Genomic DNA, 17918 nt, shown 5'->3' on the forward strand with positions numbered 1-17918 from the left:
ATTCTGTACAGCCAACATCTCTTTTTGATTGATGTGAAGATGCATTTGGTCTGTGGTCCGTTTGCCCTGAATACATTTTCCTGCCATGTGTGCTCCCCAGGTGTAATCCGAAGCATCTGTTGTTAAAGTCTGCTTGGCTGTGGGAAGAGAGTGAAAGGCTGACCCTTGTTGAGGTGACATGCCTGTGCCCACCATCGAAACTACTGTTGTAGGCAGGGAATTAGTGGTATTACTGTTTCCAAGCTGTGAGAGTGTTGAGTCCAAACACTTTTTAGGTACCATTGTAATTTCCTCATATGCAGTCTGGCATACGGAATTAGTAGAATGCAGGATGCCATGAATCCCAAGGCCTGCAGAATTTTTCTTGCAGGGTGTTGGGACTTTGTTGCCATCATTTGAAAATACCGAGTCAGTTGTCCTTGTTTGTCTGGCATGAGATAAGCCATCTGGGCTGTTGTATTTAAGCTGGCACCCAGGAATATTATCTCTTGTGAGGGGCACTAGTTTTGACTTCTTTTCGTTTACTGTGTACCGTAGGCAACTTACAACTTTTTTTTTTACAAACGCCAGATGCTTTAGAAGAAAGTCCTTGCTCCCCGCTTGAATCAGGCAGTCATCCAGGTATGGATATAGTTGAATTCCTTTTTGTCTGCAAAATGCAATTACTGGTGCCAGGCACTTTGTGAAGACCCTGGGCGCAGTAGATAAGCCAAAGGGCAGTGCAGAGAATTGGTAGTGCATTGAACCAGCTATGAATCTGAGGTATCTTCTGCAATTTTGTTTGATGGGGACATGCAGGTACGCCTCTGAGGTCCAAAGTAACAAGCCAAGCTTTCTTGCCCAACATGGGAAGGAGCTGCTGTAGTGTCAACATTTTGAATTTCGGACCATCCAGGTAAGAATTTAGTGGAAAGGTCTAGTATTTCTGGGGACCAGGAATTGTCCTTGTTCCTGCTGTGGTACTTTTTGAATAGCTCTCATGTCCATGAGGGCTGTAATTTGTTTTTGTGCCTCTGCCCATTGTTTGCGTGGCAGGTCTGGCATACCTTTTAGCCTTGGTAAAGTGTGAAAGTGGAACCTGTAACCTTGAGACACAATATTCAGCACCCATTTGTCTTGGGTGATTGCTTGCCAGTTTTGTGAAAAAGTGAGCTGTCAAAAGGGAATAGTTTGGCATTGGAAGGGGGAAGTAATTGGGACTGTTTCCTGTAAGGTTGTGACTTGTCCTCACCTCCTTTTGGGGTTGAAGCACCCCACTGTCGTGGTCTACAAGAGCCTTGGGGCTGAGATCTGCCTCTTTGTGGCCTGTCTGACACTGGAAAGGAACAATTTTTCGTAGGCCAATTCCTGCTAAATCTTGGTGGCTGTACCTGTAAGAAATCCTTCACTGTTTGCATAGATGTTGCCTTATCCTCCATTTTCTTTAATACCTCTTCTTCCTGAACACCAAATAAAATATCTTGCTGTAACAGAGCATCCAATAATTTTGCCTTAACATGATCTGGTAAGGTTTGTTCCTTTAACCAAGCATGTCTTCGAATCACAGATTCTAATGAATCAAAACCACATTGCAAAGTATGCTTTCCCACTTGTTCAGCTGCATGCAATAAATCCTGCATTTAATTTAAACTGCCAGTTTCACATGCTTAAATATCAACAATATTTACTGTCTCCGTTAAAACAGAAAATGAGTACAAGTGCAGAACAACCTGATTTTAAGCCCTTACTGCTAAAGTTGCAGAGGTGTAAACTTTCTTCCCTCATCTGTCTAATGCTCTAGAATCCCTGTCCGAGGGAACTGGATTTCTAGCCGTGGAGGCCTTTATCCCTTTGGGAATCTGGGAAATATTTTCTGGGTCAGCAGCAGGGTTTATATAAAGAAATTTGCGAGAGTCAGGGACTCTGTAGTACCTGTCTGGCTTGACTGGAGCAGGGGGTAAAGAATCTGGATTTAAACTGGATTCAGAGAACACATCGTCCACAATATCAAACACTGGCAGAATAACAAGGGGCCTGTGCTGAGGCAAGAAAAGAAAGTCTCTGAGCCTTTTCTTGGATTCTGAGTAATCCTGGCCCTCCCAATGGAAATGCTCCCTGATGGTATGTAAAGTTTCCCTAAAAGAGTAATCCTCAGGAGGAGAGGCTGAAGGAATTGATTCTTCAGCATCAGAGTCCTCATAGGGGGGTAAAGAGTATCCCTGGTCTGAAGAGGAATCAGAATATATTGAAACCTGGTCAGAGGAATCATAGTCTGTATCCTGCCTAGGCCTTTTATCAGGAGGGGGATGGGAACCCCTGATCAGAGTAATTAAGTCTTCGGCCATTTTGAGCATCTGCTTTTTAGGCATGGAGGCCTGTCCAGGTGAATATTGTACTTGTTTCTTTGTCTTTAATGTAGTTTTAGACTTTGCTGTAGATGCAATGGTAAGTTGTGAAAGTCTGAAAACACCCTCAGAAGCCGATGCTTGCTCAGCGGCTCCAGAGCCATCTGAAGGGTTAGTCTCCATAAGCCCAACACCTTGAGTATCCACAGGCCTAGGCAACTCCACGTGGGAGTCGGTCGCGGCCTGCGGCTCTGAGGTAGCAGGTGTCAGGGGCTGCGAAAATGCCTCACTGAGAACTGGCGACTGGCCTAGAAGAGGCTTCGTCATCAGTTTTGGGCCTCGGATGACTGTCTGCATCTCCTTATCTTTGCGGTTTTTGTGAATTCCGGTCGGTTGTTCCGACGGCATGGTATAATTAAACCTTCGGCCAAAGTAATGGTGAGCAAAATCAAACCGATGTTTAATAGTGCGTTTGTTAAATCTAGCACAAAACCGGCAACTAGCGACGTGATCTGGGCCTGGGCATGGAATACAGTAAGAATGAAAATCCTTGAGGTATTTGCTTCCCACAAGAAATACAATTAACTTTTACTGACATCGGTCCGAGGCAAGAAAAAAAAGTTTCCCCAACGGGGTACTTAGCTTTATTGAAGATTTCAGTTCTGAAAATCGAAATTGATATCTCAGGAGTCGGCCGACCAGCACTTGCTAACTGCTTTTGCTTCGGGCACCGCGCAGCAAGAAAGACTGAAGAAAATGGTGTTGGCTGCTTCTTATACACTCCTGACGCACTGACGTCAGGGAGGAGGCGACAGCAGCAGACGCCGGACCAAGACTTTGGAACTATGGCCACTGCGGGACTGCCTGACAGCAGGGTAACCAAAGTGTAATGACTGCAGCAGTGAAACACGAACATCGACGGGTTAGTTCTGAGGGACACCCTGTCTGCATGGAAGTTGGTTTCCATAGCCATGAGTGCTTGCAGCTCAGAGACTCTTCTGGCTGAAGTGATGGCCAGAAGGAATGCTGTCTTCAAGGAGAGAAATTTTAGCTCTGTAGAAGAAGCTGGTTTGAAAGTAGGCAGGGTGAGCTTTTTCCAATACAATGTTAAGGTCCCAAGCTGGTGCCCTTCTGAGGGGGGCCTCAAGTTGCTAGCCCCCTCTGAAAAACTGTTTGATCAAAGGGTGTGAGAAAAGGGGCTGCTCAGTGGGAAAATGAGCAGAAATAGCAGAGGCATGAATTTTTATAGAGGAGAAAGACAGGCCACTGTGTAGTAGGTCAGCTAGTAATCCAGGATGAGAGGGATGCAGTGCTGTGCAGTATTTGCACCCCTTAGTCTGGATCCAGGTGCAAAACCTTTTCCATTTATCTGTACAAGACTTTCTGGTGCTAGGACGTCTGGCCTCATGGATAACATCCAGAACCTGTTTACTGAAGATGGAAGATAGGTTCAGGATTAGGGAAAAAGCCAAGCTGCCAAACTGAGCATCTGCAATTGGGGATGCATGAATTCCCCTTCCCTCTGGGTCAGGATATTTGGAATGAGAAAGATGCTATGGAGGCAGCGGGGGCAGGCTGCGCAGCAAGGGGTCCAGTGTCGGAGCCAGTCTGGAGCTATAAGAACGGTCCTTGGTTTTTCCTCCCTTACTTTGAGCAGTACCCTGGGGATGAAAGGAAGGGGAGGAAAGGCATTGAGACAGACAGACTGTCCCAGGTGAAGAACATGGCATCCACTCTCCAAGCCATGCAGTGATGCTCCCTGGTGCAGAATTTGCTGAGCTGATGGTTGGTTTGGGAAGCAAAATAGGTTGAGGTTCGGGGTTCCATATTTCTGAGTTATTATGGTGAAGGTACTTCCGTTGAGCTGCCACTTGTGTGGGTCCAGAAGGTTTCTGCTTAATTGGCCTGCCAGGGAGTTGAGAGAGCCCAGTAGGAATTGTGCCAACAGGTGGAGTTGCATGGAAGAGGCTTTGAGCCAAACCGTCATGGCCAACCTGCACAGAGGGTAGGAGCGAGTCCCTCCCTGCTTGTTGATATACCACATCACAGTGGTGGTGTTTGTTTTGATCAGGAGAACCCCTGGAGAGAAAAGGGTTTTGAAAGCTATCAAAGCGTGCTGCACAGCAATCGTCTTTTTGATTGATGTGCAGGGGGATTTGCTGGGGGCTCCATTGGCCCTGTATGCACCTGCCGTCTAGGTGTGCACCCCAAGTGTAGTCTGATGCATCTGTGGTAAGTGTATAAGGGCAGTCCCTTGTTGTGGGAGCATGCTGTTGCATCAGAAAGGAATTTCTTTGGTGGACAAGGAATTATAGGTGGAAGTGTTTCCAGGTCTTGAGAGTGCTGACACCAAAGTTTCTTTAGGTACCAGTGAAGTTTCCTCATATGCAGTCTGGCATATGGGATGAGTAGTATGCAAGATGCCATGAACCCCAGAGCTTGAAGGATCTTCCTTGCAGACAGCTAAGGACTGGTGGCCAGATGAGAGAAGTAGGCTGTCAGGAAAATTTGTTTCTGTGGTGTAAGGTATGCCATGTGAATGCTGTGTCCAGACTTGCTCCCAGGAACATTATCCTTTGGGTGGGCACCTGTTTTGGATTTCTTTTCGTTGATTGTGTACCCTAGGGAGGTAAATAAGGCCAGGTGCCTGAGCAGTTTTTCCTGGCTGCCTGCCTGAATAAGGAAGTCATCTAGGTATGGGTAAATTTGAATATTTCTTTGTTTGCAAAAGGCAATGGCCTGAGCCAGACATTTTGTGAAAACTCTGGGAGCAGTAGACAAGCCAAAGGCAAGCACAGAGAACTGAAAGTGTTGAGATCCTGCCCTGAAGTGGAGATATTTCCTGCATGATTCCCCGCGATAGGAATGTGGAGGCAAGCCTCTCAGATCTAATGTGGCTAGTGCCAAGTGTCCTTGAAGAGCATCAGTAGCAATTGCTGGAGGGTGAGCATTTTGAATTTTGGGATTACCAGGAAAGTGTTTAGAATGAATAGATAGAGGATGGGGCGCCAGGTGCCCTCTTTTCTGGGGACCAGAAAAGGTCTGGAGTAGAAGCCATGGCGTATCTGTTCTGTAGGAACTTGTTCTACTGCCCTCAGAGAGCAGGGAATGGATTTGCTTTTGAGCCTCTGCCCACTGATTTGTTGGTAGATCTGGGAACCCTTTTGGAGTTTGAAGGGTGTGGAAGGAGAATTTCTAACAGAGACACAATATTCAGAACCCATTGGTCCTTGGTAATGGTGGCCCAGGTGCTTGAGTGAAAGGAGAGTTTTCCTCCTAGGGGTAATTGAAGGTGGGCAGAAGGGAGGTCGGGAGGAGAAAAAAAGTCAGTGAGTTCTTACCAAAAGGGGGTGGCTTAGAACTCCCTGGTTTTGAAGTGGAGGTAGTCCACTGCTTAGATCTCAGCGTTCCTTGGGGCTGCTTCCATGGGGACAGTGCCTGCTGAACCAGGAAGGGGGGGGGGGGCTGGACCTGTAAGAAATTTAACTGCACATAAAAATACAAAATATCTATTTATTATTAAATTAAATTAACTGCATTGCACCTGGTCCTTTTTAGAAAATATTTACGCCTTGAAAGTATTTGCATATATCTGGTGATAAACTCCTGAAAGCCTTGCTGTTTGGGTCAACATTACCATTTGTACTATTATATTCCACCCAGTATAATTGGGTACCCTTTTAAGACCCTTATAGCAACTGACTGATGGCAGTGAATCTACCTTATAGTCTGGGCAAAGTTGGTAGAGCCAACTTGTGCCAGCCTTTCCCAGGTGTGTGCGTAAAAATTAAATCTCAAGAGTGTGCGTCAGCTACTTGGAGCAGGGACACACAGCACTGGTTTCACAGAGGGTGCTAAACACAGCTGTGCCAGTGGAAAGCCAGACTGGGGACCTGGGGAAGAGACAGATAGAGAAATCCAGACCCTGGGCTAAGTGTGTTCCCTGTGTGCTCTTAAGGGAAATTGTGCTCGATGCAGAGAGGTCTGCATCTGGAAATACTGAGTGTACCTGGGCTAAGTGTGTGTGTGTTCTTAAGGGAAATTGTGCTCGATGCAGAGAGGTCTGCATCTGGAAATACTGAGTGTATCCATTTTTTTGTTTCAAGTGAACGCCCCTCTCCAGTGTCTGAGGATTCAGGCTCCTTGATTACTGGCCCAGAGTGGGGACCTCACAATGTTAATTTAATACAGTTTGATTACTTTTGTATAAATGAAATGTGCCCATGTTACTAGTGATAATTCAATAAAGGTGTTTTTAAAAAAAAAAATGCACAGGAGGAACAAGGTTTAAAAGAAGGCAGGATTTGAATGAGCTATGTAATGGTTGACTAATAATGACTGGATGTATAATGTTTGCAGCTGCAGTTGTCTCTGCACAGTTTGGAACAGAGATTGCATCGCTATAGTTTATTTTCATTTATATAAATGTAGCATTGTTGTGGGACCTCGAACTTGAGTCTGATGGCAGACTGTCTTGCTATTTTGCTCATTTTTCTACAGTTTTTTCTTGCACTAATTGGCCAAACAAGGAACACCTGTTGAACAGAGCATTTATGAAGGATGCTTTAAAAGTGGTCTGCAAGTCATAAAGATGTGGTCAGGCATGGCGCATTATTGCTATAGTCAGTTCCGACTGCCCAGGTCACTCCATCTGCTGCATTATTCATTAGGGGTGTGAAGAGGTTTGTAATTTTGTACATGGTACCCACAGTAGCAGACTACAGCATGAATAGGATTTTAAAGAGTAGATACCCCCCTGCTGGGACAAACTTCTCTGGAACCTGTTCGTGTGTGGCATAGTTCAGGGTCTGAAGTGTGAAGGTGTCCTAAGCATATGCCACATTCAGAGCCTGATCACCCCCCTAGATTCTTTACTGGGGGAAGAAAAGATGTAGTGTCTTCAGAGAGCTCCCTTTTACAGGCTGCTGCCAGAGTGATGGAGTCTACCGCAGGGGATTTGGCCGAATATTCTCTCTCCTTAGGGAAGGGAGGGCCCCCCCCAGAGGATCTTGTCCAATATACATGGGACTGCCTCACGGGTGTCACGCTCCTGCAAAAGATCTCCTAGACACCAAGTTAGTTAGCTTAATCAGTGTCTAGATCTTTTGCAGGAACTTAATACCCGTGAGGTAGTCCAATATAAAATTGGACTAGATCCTCTGGGGCACTCCCTTCCCCAAGGAGAAGGGATATTCAGCCAAATCCCCTGCGGTAGACTCTACCATTGTGGCAACAGCCTGTAAAAGGGAGCTCTCTGAAGACCCTACAACTTTTCTTCCCCCCAGTAAAGAATCTAAGGCAATGGTCAGACTCTAAGCGGCACAAGCTTGGGACACCTTCACACTTCAGACCCTACAGGCCTCCAACAATACTTACTCAACCTGAGGGGGGAGGTCTATGGATCATGCTCCCCTTAGGTGGATAAGTTCTAAAATTTCATGAACAGAGAAGCTTTCCCAAGGGACAGTGGGAAACCCTCTCTATCCTCGGAGTCAGTATCAGAAGTGGGGAACTATGAGGAGGGAATCGAGGGGTTACCTGAAACAAATCTTTTTTTTGGAAGATCAAGAGATGTATCGCCCGACTTCTCAGAGAAAGAAAAAGTTGTGTAAAATCTTACCAGAACCATAGATACCCTTCTCTTTCATGTTGCAGTATTCTACATATGCAAAAGTTTTCAGCACCTATGTGGGGCATAGGAAGTCTGACGTGGCTGCAAGAACATGGGCCATAAAACTGACGTCCACATGCACCAGCCCTCAGAACTGAAAGTCCCATTCGGAGCCAGTCCTAGGAAGGACAATTCCAGTCTTGAGCTATCCAGAAAGGGAAATGCAATGCAACAGGAGGGTGGGAAGGAATACCGCAACATGGAAGAGAAGGACATCTATGGTTATGGTAAGATTTTACACAACTTTTCTAAGCTTTTCTATTCCAATGTTGCCGTAGTCTACATGTGTGAGACTGCCAAAGCTTAATGTGAGTGGGGAGGAAGTCTAGAAGCAGTTTCCAGGAATCCATGAAGGACTGCCCTGGCAAACCCCGCACTGGCTCTAGAAATATGGTCTAGTTTATAATACTTGATGAAGACATGTACTGATGACCAAGTGGCTCCTTCCAGAACAAAGCAGGTATCAAAGGCCTTTGAAGAAGGCTCTTGCAGAGGTCAAAGCCCTTGAGTGTGCCCCGACAGTGCCTTGCAAAGATTTTCCATGGTATTGGTATCAGAAGGCGATGGCTTTGGAAATCCATACAAAAATGGTCTGTTTGGTTACTGCCTTTCCCAAGGCTATGGGATGAAAGGAGACAAGAGATGGTCCGCCTGTCTGACAGACCTGGTTTTATGCAGATAAAACCAGAGTTGTCTATGAACAGCCAGGGAGTGAAGTACTCACTGTCCCCCTGTGGGTTAGGGAAAAAAGTAGGTAAATAAATGGTCTAATTCGGGTACAGGTCATTCACCACCTTGGGCATAAAGGAAGGGTTAAATTCCAAGAGTAACCCTGTCATTGTGGAAAACTAAGAAGGGTGGAATAGCCATAAGGGCTTGTAGCTCAGAGACCCTTCTGGCAGATGTTGAGGCCAAAAGTAATAGTTTTCCACATACAATGTTTTAGAGAGGCTTTGTCTGCTGGCTCGAATAGAGGAAGCGTAAAGTTTTCCAACACATATTTAAAGTCCTACGGTGGAGGGGATGGTTTTCTGGGAGGTCTGAAGTGGAGTACCCCTTTGAGATAAAGCTTAGCAGGGGGTCTGGATGCTAATGGGGGCTCCAGAGGAAGGCATGCTGAAATTGCAGACAAGTGAGCTTTAGTGGAAGAATAAGCCAAGCCTGATTGCAGTAGCTCACACAGGTAAGACGGCAATAAAGGACTCTCGTTCGCAAGCGGGTCCAACAGTCTACTGTGACACCATATAATGAACCTTTTCCACTTAGGTTAGAATTTTCTGGTATTTGGTTTCCTGGCCTCCTGCAGGACATTTAGCATGTCCTAGTCAAATATGTCTGAAAGGGATCAGAATCCCATCAGCCACAGAGTGAGGAAGTAGCGGCCATTGTAGGTGTATCTGGGATCCCTTGTGTTGTGTGAAAAGGTCCACTCTGACAGACAACTTGTGGTAATTGCCTTTGGACAGCTGTAGCAGCAGGGGAGCCAGTGCTGTCTTGGTCAAATGGGGAGTCACTAACAAGATTTTTAGTCTGTCCTGCTTAATTTTCAGCAGGACCTTCTGAATTAGTGGGAAGGGGGAAAGAAATAAACTTCTCCTTCCATGAAATTTAAAAGGCATCTATTGCTAGTGCCTATGGGTCTGGCATCCTGGTGCAAAAACCAGGAAGTTGCCTGTTGATGGTGGAGGCAACCAGGTCTATTAGAGGAATACCCACCGGTGGACTAAATCCAAGAAGATATCCCTGTGAAGCATCCATTCGTGGTGGTTTGTGATGGTTCCGCTGGGATAATCTGCCTGGGAGTTGAGAAGAGAGAGAATGTAGACCACCTGCAAAGTCACTCACTGTGAGGTGGCCAGTTCCCATATTAGAAGAGCTGTCTGCAAAAGAGGTATGACTTGGTCTCTCCCTGTTTGAGATACCACAGAACCGTGGTATTGTCTGTGAAGATCTTCAAGGGACCCTGATGGAGATAGGGTAGGAAGTCTCAAAGGGCCAGAAGAACTACCCTCATCTCTCGAAGACTGGTGTGTTCTTCTTTGTGTGGCTCTGGCCACAGCCCCTGCACTTTTTGATGGCTCACAGTTGCTCCCCAGCCCAAATATGAGGCATCTGTATGCATGACCTGTGTGGGTAAGGGAAGACCTGGGTTGCGGATCACTTGTGCCAGCCACCACTGGATTTCTAGTTTGAAGCATGGGAGGAGATGATCCTGTACTCCAGAGGGTGGGAGTGTTGTGTCCAGACTGACCGGAGATACCACTGTAACTTTCTCATATATATAGTCTTTCTAGTGGTAGCATAGGGATAGTGGCTGCCATGAAGCCCAGGAGCCTGAGGTACTGCCTTGCTGTCAAATTCAGTCTCTTGGAGTACCAGAAGCAGATATTCTGTCAGGGTTTCCACCTTTTGGGGGGGAAGGAAGGCTTTCATGAGGTCTGAAAATTCTGCACCTGAGGAAGTCAATGTCTTGAGTGGGCTCCAGGTGGAATTTTGGGGAATTTATCTGGAATCTCAAAGATTGCAAGAGGAACATTACAAAATGAATGTGTAGGAGGGGTCTCAGTTGCCTGCCTGAATTAGCAGGTCATCCAGGTAAGGGAACCCCTTTGTCCTGTAATAAGCAATCACTGGAGCCAAGCATTTGGTGAAAACCCTGGGTGCAGTAGAAAGCCCAAAGGGCAAGGCAGAGAAGTGAAAGTGAGAATAGCCCACAAAGAACTTCAGGTATTGCCTGTATGTGGATCTTATGGAGATGTGAAGGTAAGTATCCTTTATATCTAGAGTAGCCATGAACCCTTGGGGGAGGAGGGGGAAGAAGGTTCATCCTGAAGAAGGTTGGGACCTGTAGGAATAGATTGAGATGGGACAAGTCTAAAATAGGCCTCCAAGGTCCAGTCCTTTCTGGGGACCATAAAAAATTCTGGAGTAGAAAACTCTTCCTTTTCCTACTGTAGGTACTGGTTCAATGGTGCCGTGAGCCACCAGAGCTTGCAACACAGGTTGCAGAAGGTGCAGTTGTTGTGATGGAGATTGTGGGATGCCTTTTCTTTTAGGTGGGTTCAGCCAAGACATGAAATAACCTTTCTGAAGGATAGACAGAACCCATTTTTCTGATGTCATGCAAGTCTCCACAGGGAGGTAGGGAGAGAGATGGACTGACAAAGGTAGAAAGGGAGGGGATGGAGGAGGCAAGGTTGGCAGGTTGTCAAATGCTACCGGGTCGTCAAATGCTACCTGCCCTATCTTGAAAGGGCAGCCTCTTGATAGAGGAGGAAGTACTAGCTGGAGGAGGTTGTTTCCATGTAGGCTTTCTATGCCTTGCAGAAGCAGCAGGACGGGAGTGCTTTCTTATGAACTGGAGTTCTTGCTGGGTAATTTCTTTGAAACTTCAGTATAGGGGAAATCGGCAAGTGTTTTAGGTCCTGCATTTCTTGTCCTTTCTGCTGGAGTGACTTAAAGAGGTCATCCACTTTAAACAATGCAGCATTGCCCAAGGAGGCATCAATGAACTTTGACCTAAAGTCCTCCTCAGGAAGCGATTGTAAACAACCATGAATATCTCCTTAATGCAGAAGCTGATGCTGCAGACAAAGGTGGCTTCTGCATCATCATAAATGCACTTGATTGAGTGCCTGGTAACCTGGGAGGTAAGGGCCAGAAGGAAGTCAGTGAATCTTTGGCAGCACAGTCTGGAATATCTGCCAATTCCTTAGTGGTTTTATCCAGGAGGGATAAAGCGTACTTCGCCATGTGAGTTTGGCAATTTGTGGCTCTAAAAGACAAGGTAGCAGAGGTGTAAATTTTCTTACTCAGGTGTTCCATAGTTTTACAGTCTTTGTCAGCAGGGAGTATGGTAATCGTGGGTAAGAGCTAAGAAGCCTTGTCTGTAGAAATGGTGATAGCGGCTGGATCTGCAGAAGGACACTTAAGGAGGTGCCTGGCAGTATCAGGAACTTTATAAAGTCTATCCGGCCTGCGAGGGGCAGGAGGTTGAGTTTGTATTTAAGGATGCAGGGGAGAAAGCATCCAGGAAGACGGGCAAGATTGTAGGAATGGCAAACGGGCTTGGAGAATCCATCTGAATAAGGTCATATCTTTTTTGGACCGCCGTTATTTCAGAGGATTCCCACTTGAAATAGTCAGTCATCTCAGAGATGGTTTATGAAAAAGTTAGATCCTCGGCTGGGGAGTCAGGATCAACAGATTGTTCCTCTGGGGATCCATACCCCAAGGGGGAAGAGATTTGGGATGAATGTGATAGTGATTCTTCAGAGGAAGGACCAGATAGCTCTTCCTCTTCCGTAATAGTAGGGTCTGTTGGCCAAGGCCTAGGGCTCAACAGTGGAGAAGAAATGCTAGCACTCCCTGCAGAAAAAGGCCGTAGGGCCATAAAAGCATTGAATAAACTGACTGAAAGCCTGCTAGTCAGGCATGTTTTCAGAAGGGAAAGAAGCGCTCTCTTCTTTAAGGGGCCTAGCTAATGGGGAAAAAGGCCTAGATTCTGTAAACTGTAAAAGACCAGAGAGATCCGAAAGACCCACAGAAATTGCTGTCCCCCCCTCCCCGTGTCGGGGACAGACGTCAGTAAAGCTTTTACGGACGAGCCATCCACCCAGGATTGTGCAGCTTCCATGGAGGTACCTGCTATATCCGAAATGGCGGTACCAGATTCCTCTACCAGGCAGACGTTGGCCACAGGCTGAGGATCGGGAGGAAGAGGCGCAGTGGTAGTGTTAGGCCGTATGGGTCTTGGCCTTCTTTTTCGGCGGTTCCGAAGGTACATTGGATGAAGCTTTCATCCCGAACATAATCTGCTTAACCTCTGATTTTCTAGGTATAAATTAAGCGCATGCAAACGACTACGCAAGGTTTTGGGCACAAACGCCTGGCAAACAGAGCAGGCCTTGTGGTGTTGCGACCAACCCAAGCAGAAAAGGCACTGGTCATGTGCTTCCTTATGAGGTATGTACCGGCCACACTTACACTTGCCTTTTCTGGATGACATGAACAGGCAACATAAGTAAGGGGTACTTATCAGATTTCTTGAATGCAATGACCGCGAGAGCCAGACCACCTGGCGTAAGACTGGCGGCTGAGAAGTTCTGAGGGCAGGTGCGTGCTGATATCACTTATATGGCCCATGTTGCTAAAGCCACGTCAGACATTCTATGCACCACATAGGGACTGAAAACATTTGCAACTGGCCAGAGGTATGCAAAGCTAGAGGAGTAAACCCACATGTTAAATACTGCAGCATTGGAAGAGAAGGACATCAGTCTCTGCTTCTAAGCAGATTGTTTGAGGCCAGCGGAATGACTGACAGATGGTAAGATTAAGAATAAGATGAAAATGGAGATAATTTTATCCAGAGTATTTTCATGTTTGCAGATGTCAGGAACTGGTGCAATGAGGCCTTTCCAAATCAACTTAATCCTCCTGTCTGCCAAAGTTCTAGGTCTGGTCTGAACAAAGCACTGATTTCACAACTTACTGCTAAGTGAGAACTGAGAAGCACAGGTCACGTAAATTTTGTGAAAATCTTCAGTCCACACATGGTACATTTAAGACTAGTTTTTCCATTTTCCACACACACCACACTAATAGTACTAAACTGTCACTCTCAAAATGGCACACCAACTACTTTCTAAAACTGTGAAATTATTCATGTAAAACTCTAAATGCTTAACATTAGTAGGAGAGAGATGTTAATAGCTTAAAGTGGAAGAAGAGGAAATAAAGGTCAATAGAACGTAAAGTGAAAAAGTCTCAAAGATGCATAACATACGAAAAATGCACTCTGAACAGTAGCAGCAGTGACCAACTATGGCTAGCAATAAGATAATACATCCAAGTAAAAACTGGTGAAAAACAAGTATTAGGTAAAGCATTCAGCTGCGAGACCATAGATCATGCTTCTTAAAATCGCAAAAAGAGATCTGAGGTAACTACAGGGGAAAAGTGCATTATATAATGAAAAAGTCTTAGAGAGGCTCAAAGGTGCAGCACTGCTACTGCCAACTCCGATCCAACAATCGGCACAAAGATCCACATATCGTATTGGACAGATTAATGAATAGGATATACTAGGTTCCCCAGCCTAGCCCACCATGTCCCTTAAAGACAGAGATGGTTGATAAAAGTATTATCCATATTACCCACCTTACAAATACTTAGCTACCTGCCTACTAACATGCCCCCCCTATACTTGAGACCCAAATGGTTTGGGGTGTGTAGCTAGGCTTATAAGGGCCCCTAGTGGTCTTTAGCCTAGTAAACTAAGGTTTAATAACATGTGCCTGAATAGAGCTAAATTAAACCTGTGCAAAACAAAAGTAGTTTAAGAACAGACAAAGTTTAAAACCTTCTAAAGCTCGCAAGCACTATATAAAACAAAACACTCCATTGAAATTGAGACAAAGTCCTCTTTAAAAACTAGTGAACAGAAATGCAGTCATGCAGCTTACTGAATATCCCCAATACGCCCCTGAAACTCAATCTATGGTTGGTATTATACCACCAAAACTTCCCGAAATGGTGTTACTAATGCACCGGTAGAGGGAAATGGATTGCCACAAATATGATCCGCTTTTTATACACTGTATGAAACAGATTTAAAACTTGTAAAAATGTGTTTTTCATTAACAAAATATAACCATAAATGCTACAAAACCGGTCATAAACAGACCTGTGTAAAATATTTTCCATATTGGAACTTTCAGCTTAGTTATGCAGTATAAAAACTAGATAAGGTACTTAACAGTATGAACTGTTTGCTGCAAAACTTAAATGTTCACTTTTTCAGAAGTTAGTCTGTGCCAGTTATGGCAAAGTGTACCTCAAATTACTGTGATACTTCCTCCACAGACCATTACAAAAATTTAATTTTTTAGTACAATCTTAACCATGTAATGTTGTGCCCAAGATCACACTGAGCCCTCAGCAACAGACAAAATAACTTTGGAAACGGCAAACACCTTAATCTTACAGGACACAGTATACATTTGATTTTAAAATGCTACTTACTAAACATTTGGAGAGATGTAGTGAATTTTGGAACAGTTCTTATCTGCCACAACCATTCCTTCAGTAGCTCTAGTATCAGCACCTAAAATTATGCCATCCTAAGAAAACAAAAATGATGCCATCAGAAATAAGATGTGCACATACATAAGAAAAAGGCAGTTTTAAGTGGACTTTTTCTGACGTTCTCACATTTTTGTTTACTCTACACAAAACTAGTAAAACACAATGAAAAAAAGTGACATAGCAATGACAGGTTCCAAGAAAAACAAGGGGCAAATAAAGGACCAAATTTCATGCAGTCTTCTTGTTTCTCTGCCAAACTCAAATTCCACATACATATTTGACATTTGCTGACCAGGTTAGTCCATCTGAGCTTGCACCCTTTTTCAGTGGAGGCCCAAGGAGAAAAGCTCCAAAGTAAAGAATTACACAAAAATTAGATTCAGATGACAAATAATGCAAGTCAAACATTCATAGTGCAGAGTAAAAAACACACAGGTTCACCAAAATTATACAAGAACGAACTACATAGGACAAATTGTGCAAGTAAGACATTCAAAGTACAGAACAAATATGAACACACATTATATATATACACATATATATATATATATATATATATATATATACACACACACACACACACACACATTATATATATATATATATATATATGTATACACACACACAAACATATACATACATACACACACTTCAAAGGTTAATAAATGACAGATTGTATTACAAAAAGATGTCAACTGAAAATGGTATTACAAGTTAGAAATGGGTACAGAGGAGCATTTGGTGAGAGCAAAGATGCAGAAGCATAGCTCTCAACCTTCCATCTCCAAAATGAGGAACACTCGCCTTCATAATGTGGAACACTTGCCAACAGCTTACCAACAACTTCAACTAGGAAGGACATAGGATGGTTAAAATATGCTGGTTTTACTTATAAAGAAGGTCCTTTAATGAACATAATTAATTTCTATTTATCATGGATTTCACTTAAAAAAAAAAAAAAAATTCCTAACACTGAATGTGTGACAGACTCTTTCAATGTGGAACATGAACTTTAAGACCCCAAATGAGGTACGTTCCTCGTAATGAGTTACACTTGAAGTATGTGCAGAAGAACTTGTTACTGGTGGTCTAGCAAAACAGACATAGAAGTTAGTTTGTCAAATAGTAGTAAGAAGAGAAATTGAGAAAGGTAGAGGAGGGAAAAGGAAGATTAGTACAAGACTACTGGGGACAGAATTTGTAGGGGTGTGGAGAGAAGTAATTGAATGCTGTTGTACTACTCAGGAAATTAAAACAGCATGTTTGTGGGAAAGGAAGAAAGACAGAGGAATGTGAGGGAAGGGGAAAAATAAGGGAGGAAGAGAGGGAGGGGAGGAAGTTTAGGTGGGATGGTTACAGTGACATCTCCTGGTGCTGTGTAGATAATGTCAGAGCTGTCATGAATTCTTGTGCATGGGTGATATTTCTAAGGGCCATGGGAAGCTTATTTCACAAGAGAGCAGGGAGACATCATATTTGTCTCAATCTTTTACTAGGACAGAGCTATACCAGAACCAGGCAGAGTAACTCACATGTTTGTTGCCAAGAACGTATAATTACTAATTACACTTAAGAAAATATCCATACTGCATCCCACACCACCATTCCAATTTCATGTTACCAATTTTTCAATCATATTTATCTTTCCCCTTATCTGTATCAATCACAGCCATAGATTTCTCACTACTATATCCCCCAGTCTCCAGCCCCATGACACCTTTGTGGTCTACAGTGAGAAAGGGGTGGGAAAATCCTATGACACTCTAGACAGATACATTTTCTGAATAGCAATCAGCTGTTGTCATTTTACATAAAAAGTGGGCAAAAATATGCACAACCTGCATTCTGAAAGATTTGTGCTGAATGACCGATAACATATCTGTATGAACGTAGTGCATTTTCAGAAAGAGAGAGACAGAGAAAGGCTTTCCAAGTGAAACTACCAAATTCAGCCTACCTTAAATAAGCCACCCTTTTAGCTCCTTAGAAATGAAATGCAAGGTAGGATGGGAAATTACTTACAACCAGGACTAGGATGTTGCGTCTTTCGGCTTTTCCCGGTTAGAGGTCACCACAGCGAAACTCCGGTCCGCTAATGATTGGCAGTTGATTTTTACGTGCTGAGTTGCCAGCCCTAATGCACAACCTTCAACGAAGGTATGCCCATTCAAGCATGTCTCCATGAAGAAGACACTCTAGCAGAGTCTCGAACCGGTCAGCGTATTACTGTGAGGCGACAATGCTACTAGGATGTTGTTTCTAAATGAATCTCTGGTACGATCACAGTCTCTCAGGCAATCTGACCAAGGATAAAAACAAGATGGTGGAAGACATGCATTCCACAGCCCTAAAGCAGTCTCTGGCTATTATCTTCCTTTTCTCTGCTCGCCCGTGAAGTACTATCACAAATTTTCCACCCTCTCTTGGTAAGAAGTTCCTTCCGACAAACTGAATGGAGTAAAAGACTATTCTTAATGAGAAAGCAAAATCCGATTTTGGAATGTTGAATCCAAACCAGAAATTTTTAAAACATTCCATGGTAAAAAGAGACTGCCTTTGTCCACCTCCTCTTAAGGTATTTCCAAGAGGAGGCAGGCTCCAAAGCATGGATAAAAGTAAACACCCTTTACACTCAAATACACAATTACTACAGCCAGGCACTATGTGAAGAACCCGGCAGTAATAGCCAATCCAAAAAGGGGAAGAGGTAAAACTCCATAATGGGAGATGCTTGCTATGACTAACAAAGCAACTATGGTCTTTGTAAATAGGGATGTGGAGGGAGGTATAAAATCTCCAAGCCCATTCCTGACAATTGTAAAGTATCAAGCAAA

The 17918-nt window shown here is 44.2% G+C and overlaps 1 protein-coding gene across 1 annotated transcript in view; it reads right to left on the minus strand.

Moving 5' to 3' along the window:
* PSMB7 (proteasome 20S subunit beta 7) overlaps positions 1 to 17918 on the minus strand; it is a 558259-nt gene that overhangs the window by 482039 nt on the left and 58302 nt on the right. The window contains exon 3 of the mRNA XM_044058618.1: positions 15022 to 15119. Coding sequence (XP_043914553.1) covers positions 15022 to 15119 — 98 coding nt within the window. The remainder of the gene's footprint in view (positions 1 to 15021; positions 15120 to 17918) is intronic.

This window comes from Protopterus annectens, chromosome 16.part0 (assembly GCF_019279795.1).
Source record: "Protopterus annectens isolate FY-2018-M chromosome 16.part0, PAN1.0, whole genome shotgun sequence".
Classification (NCBI taxonomy): Eukaryota; Metazoa; Chordata; order Ceratodontiformes; family Protopteridae; genus Protopterus; species Protopterus annectens.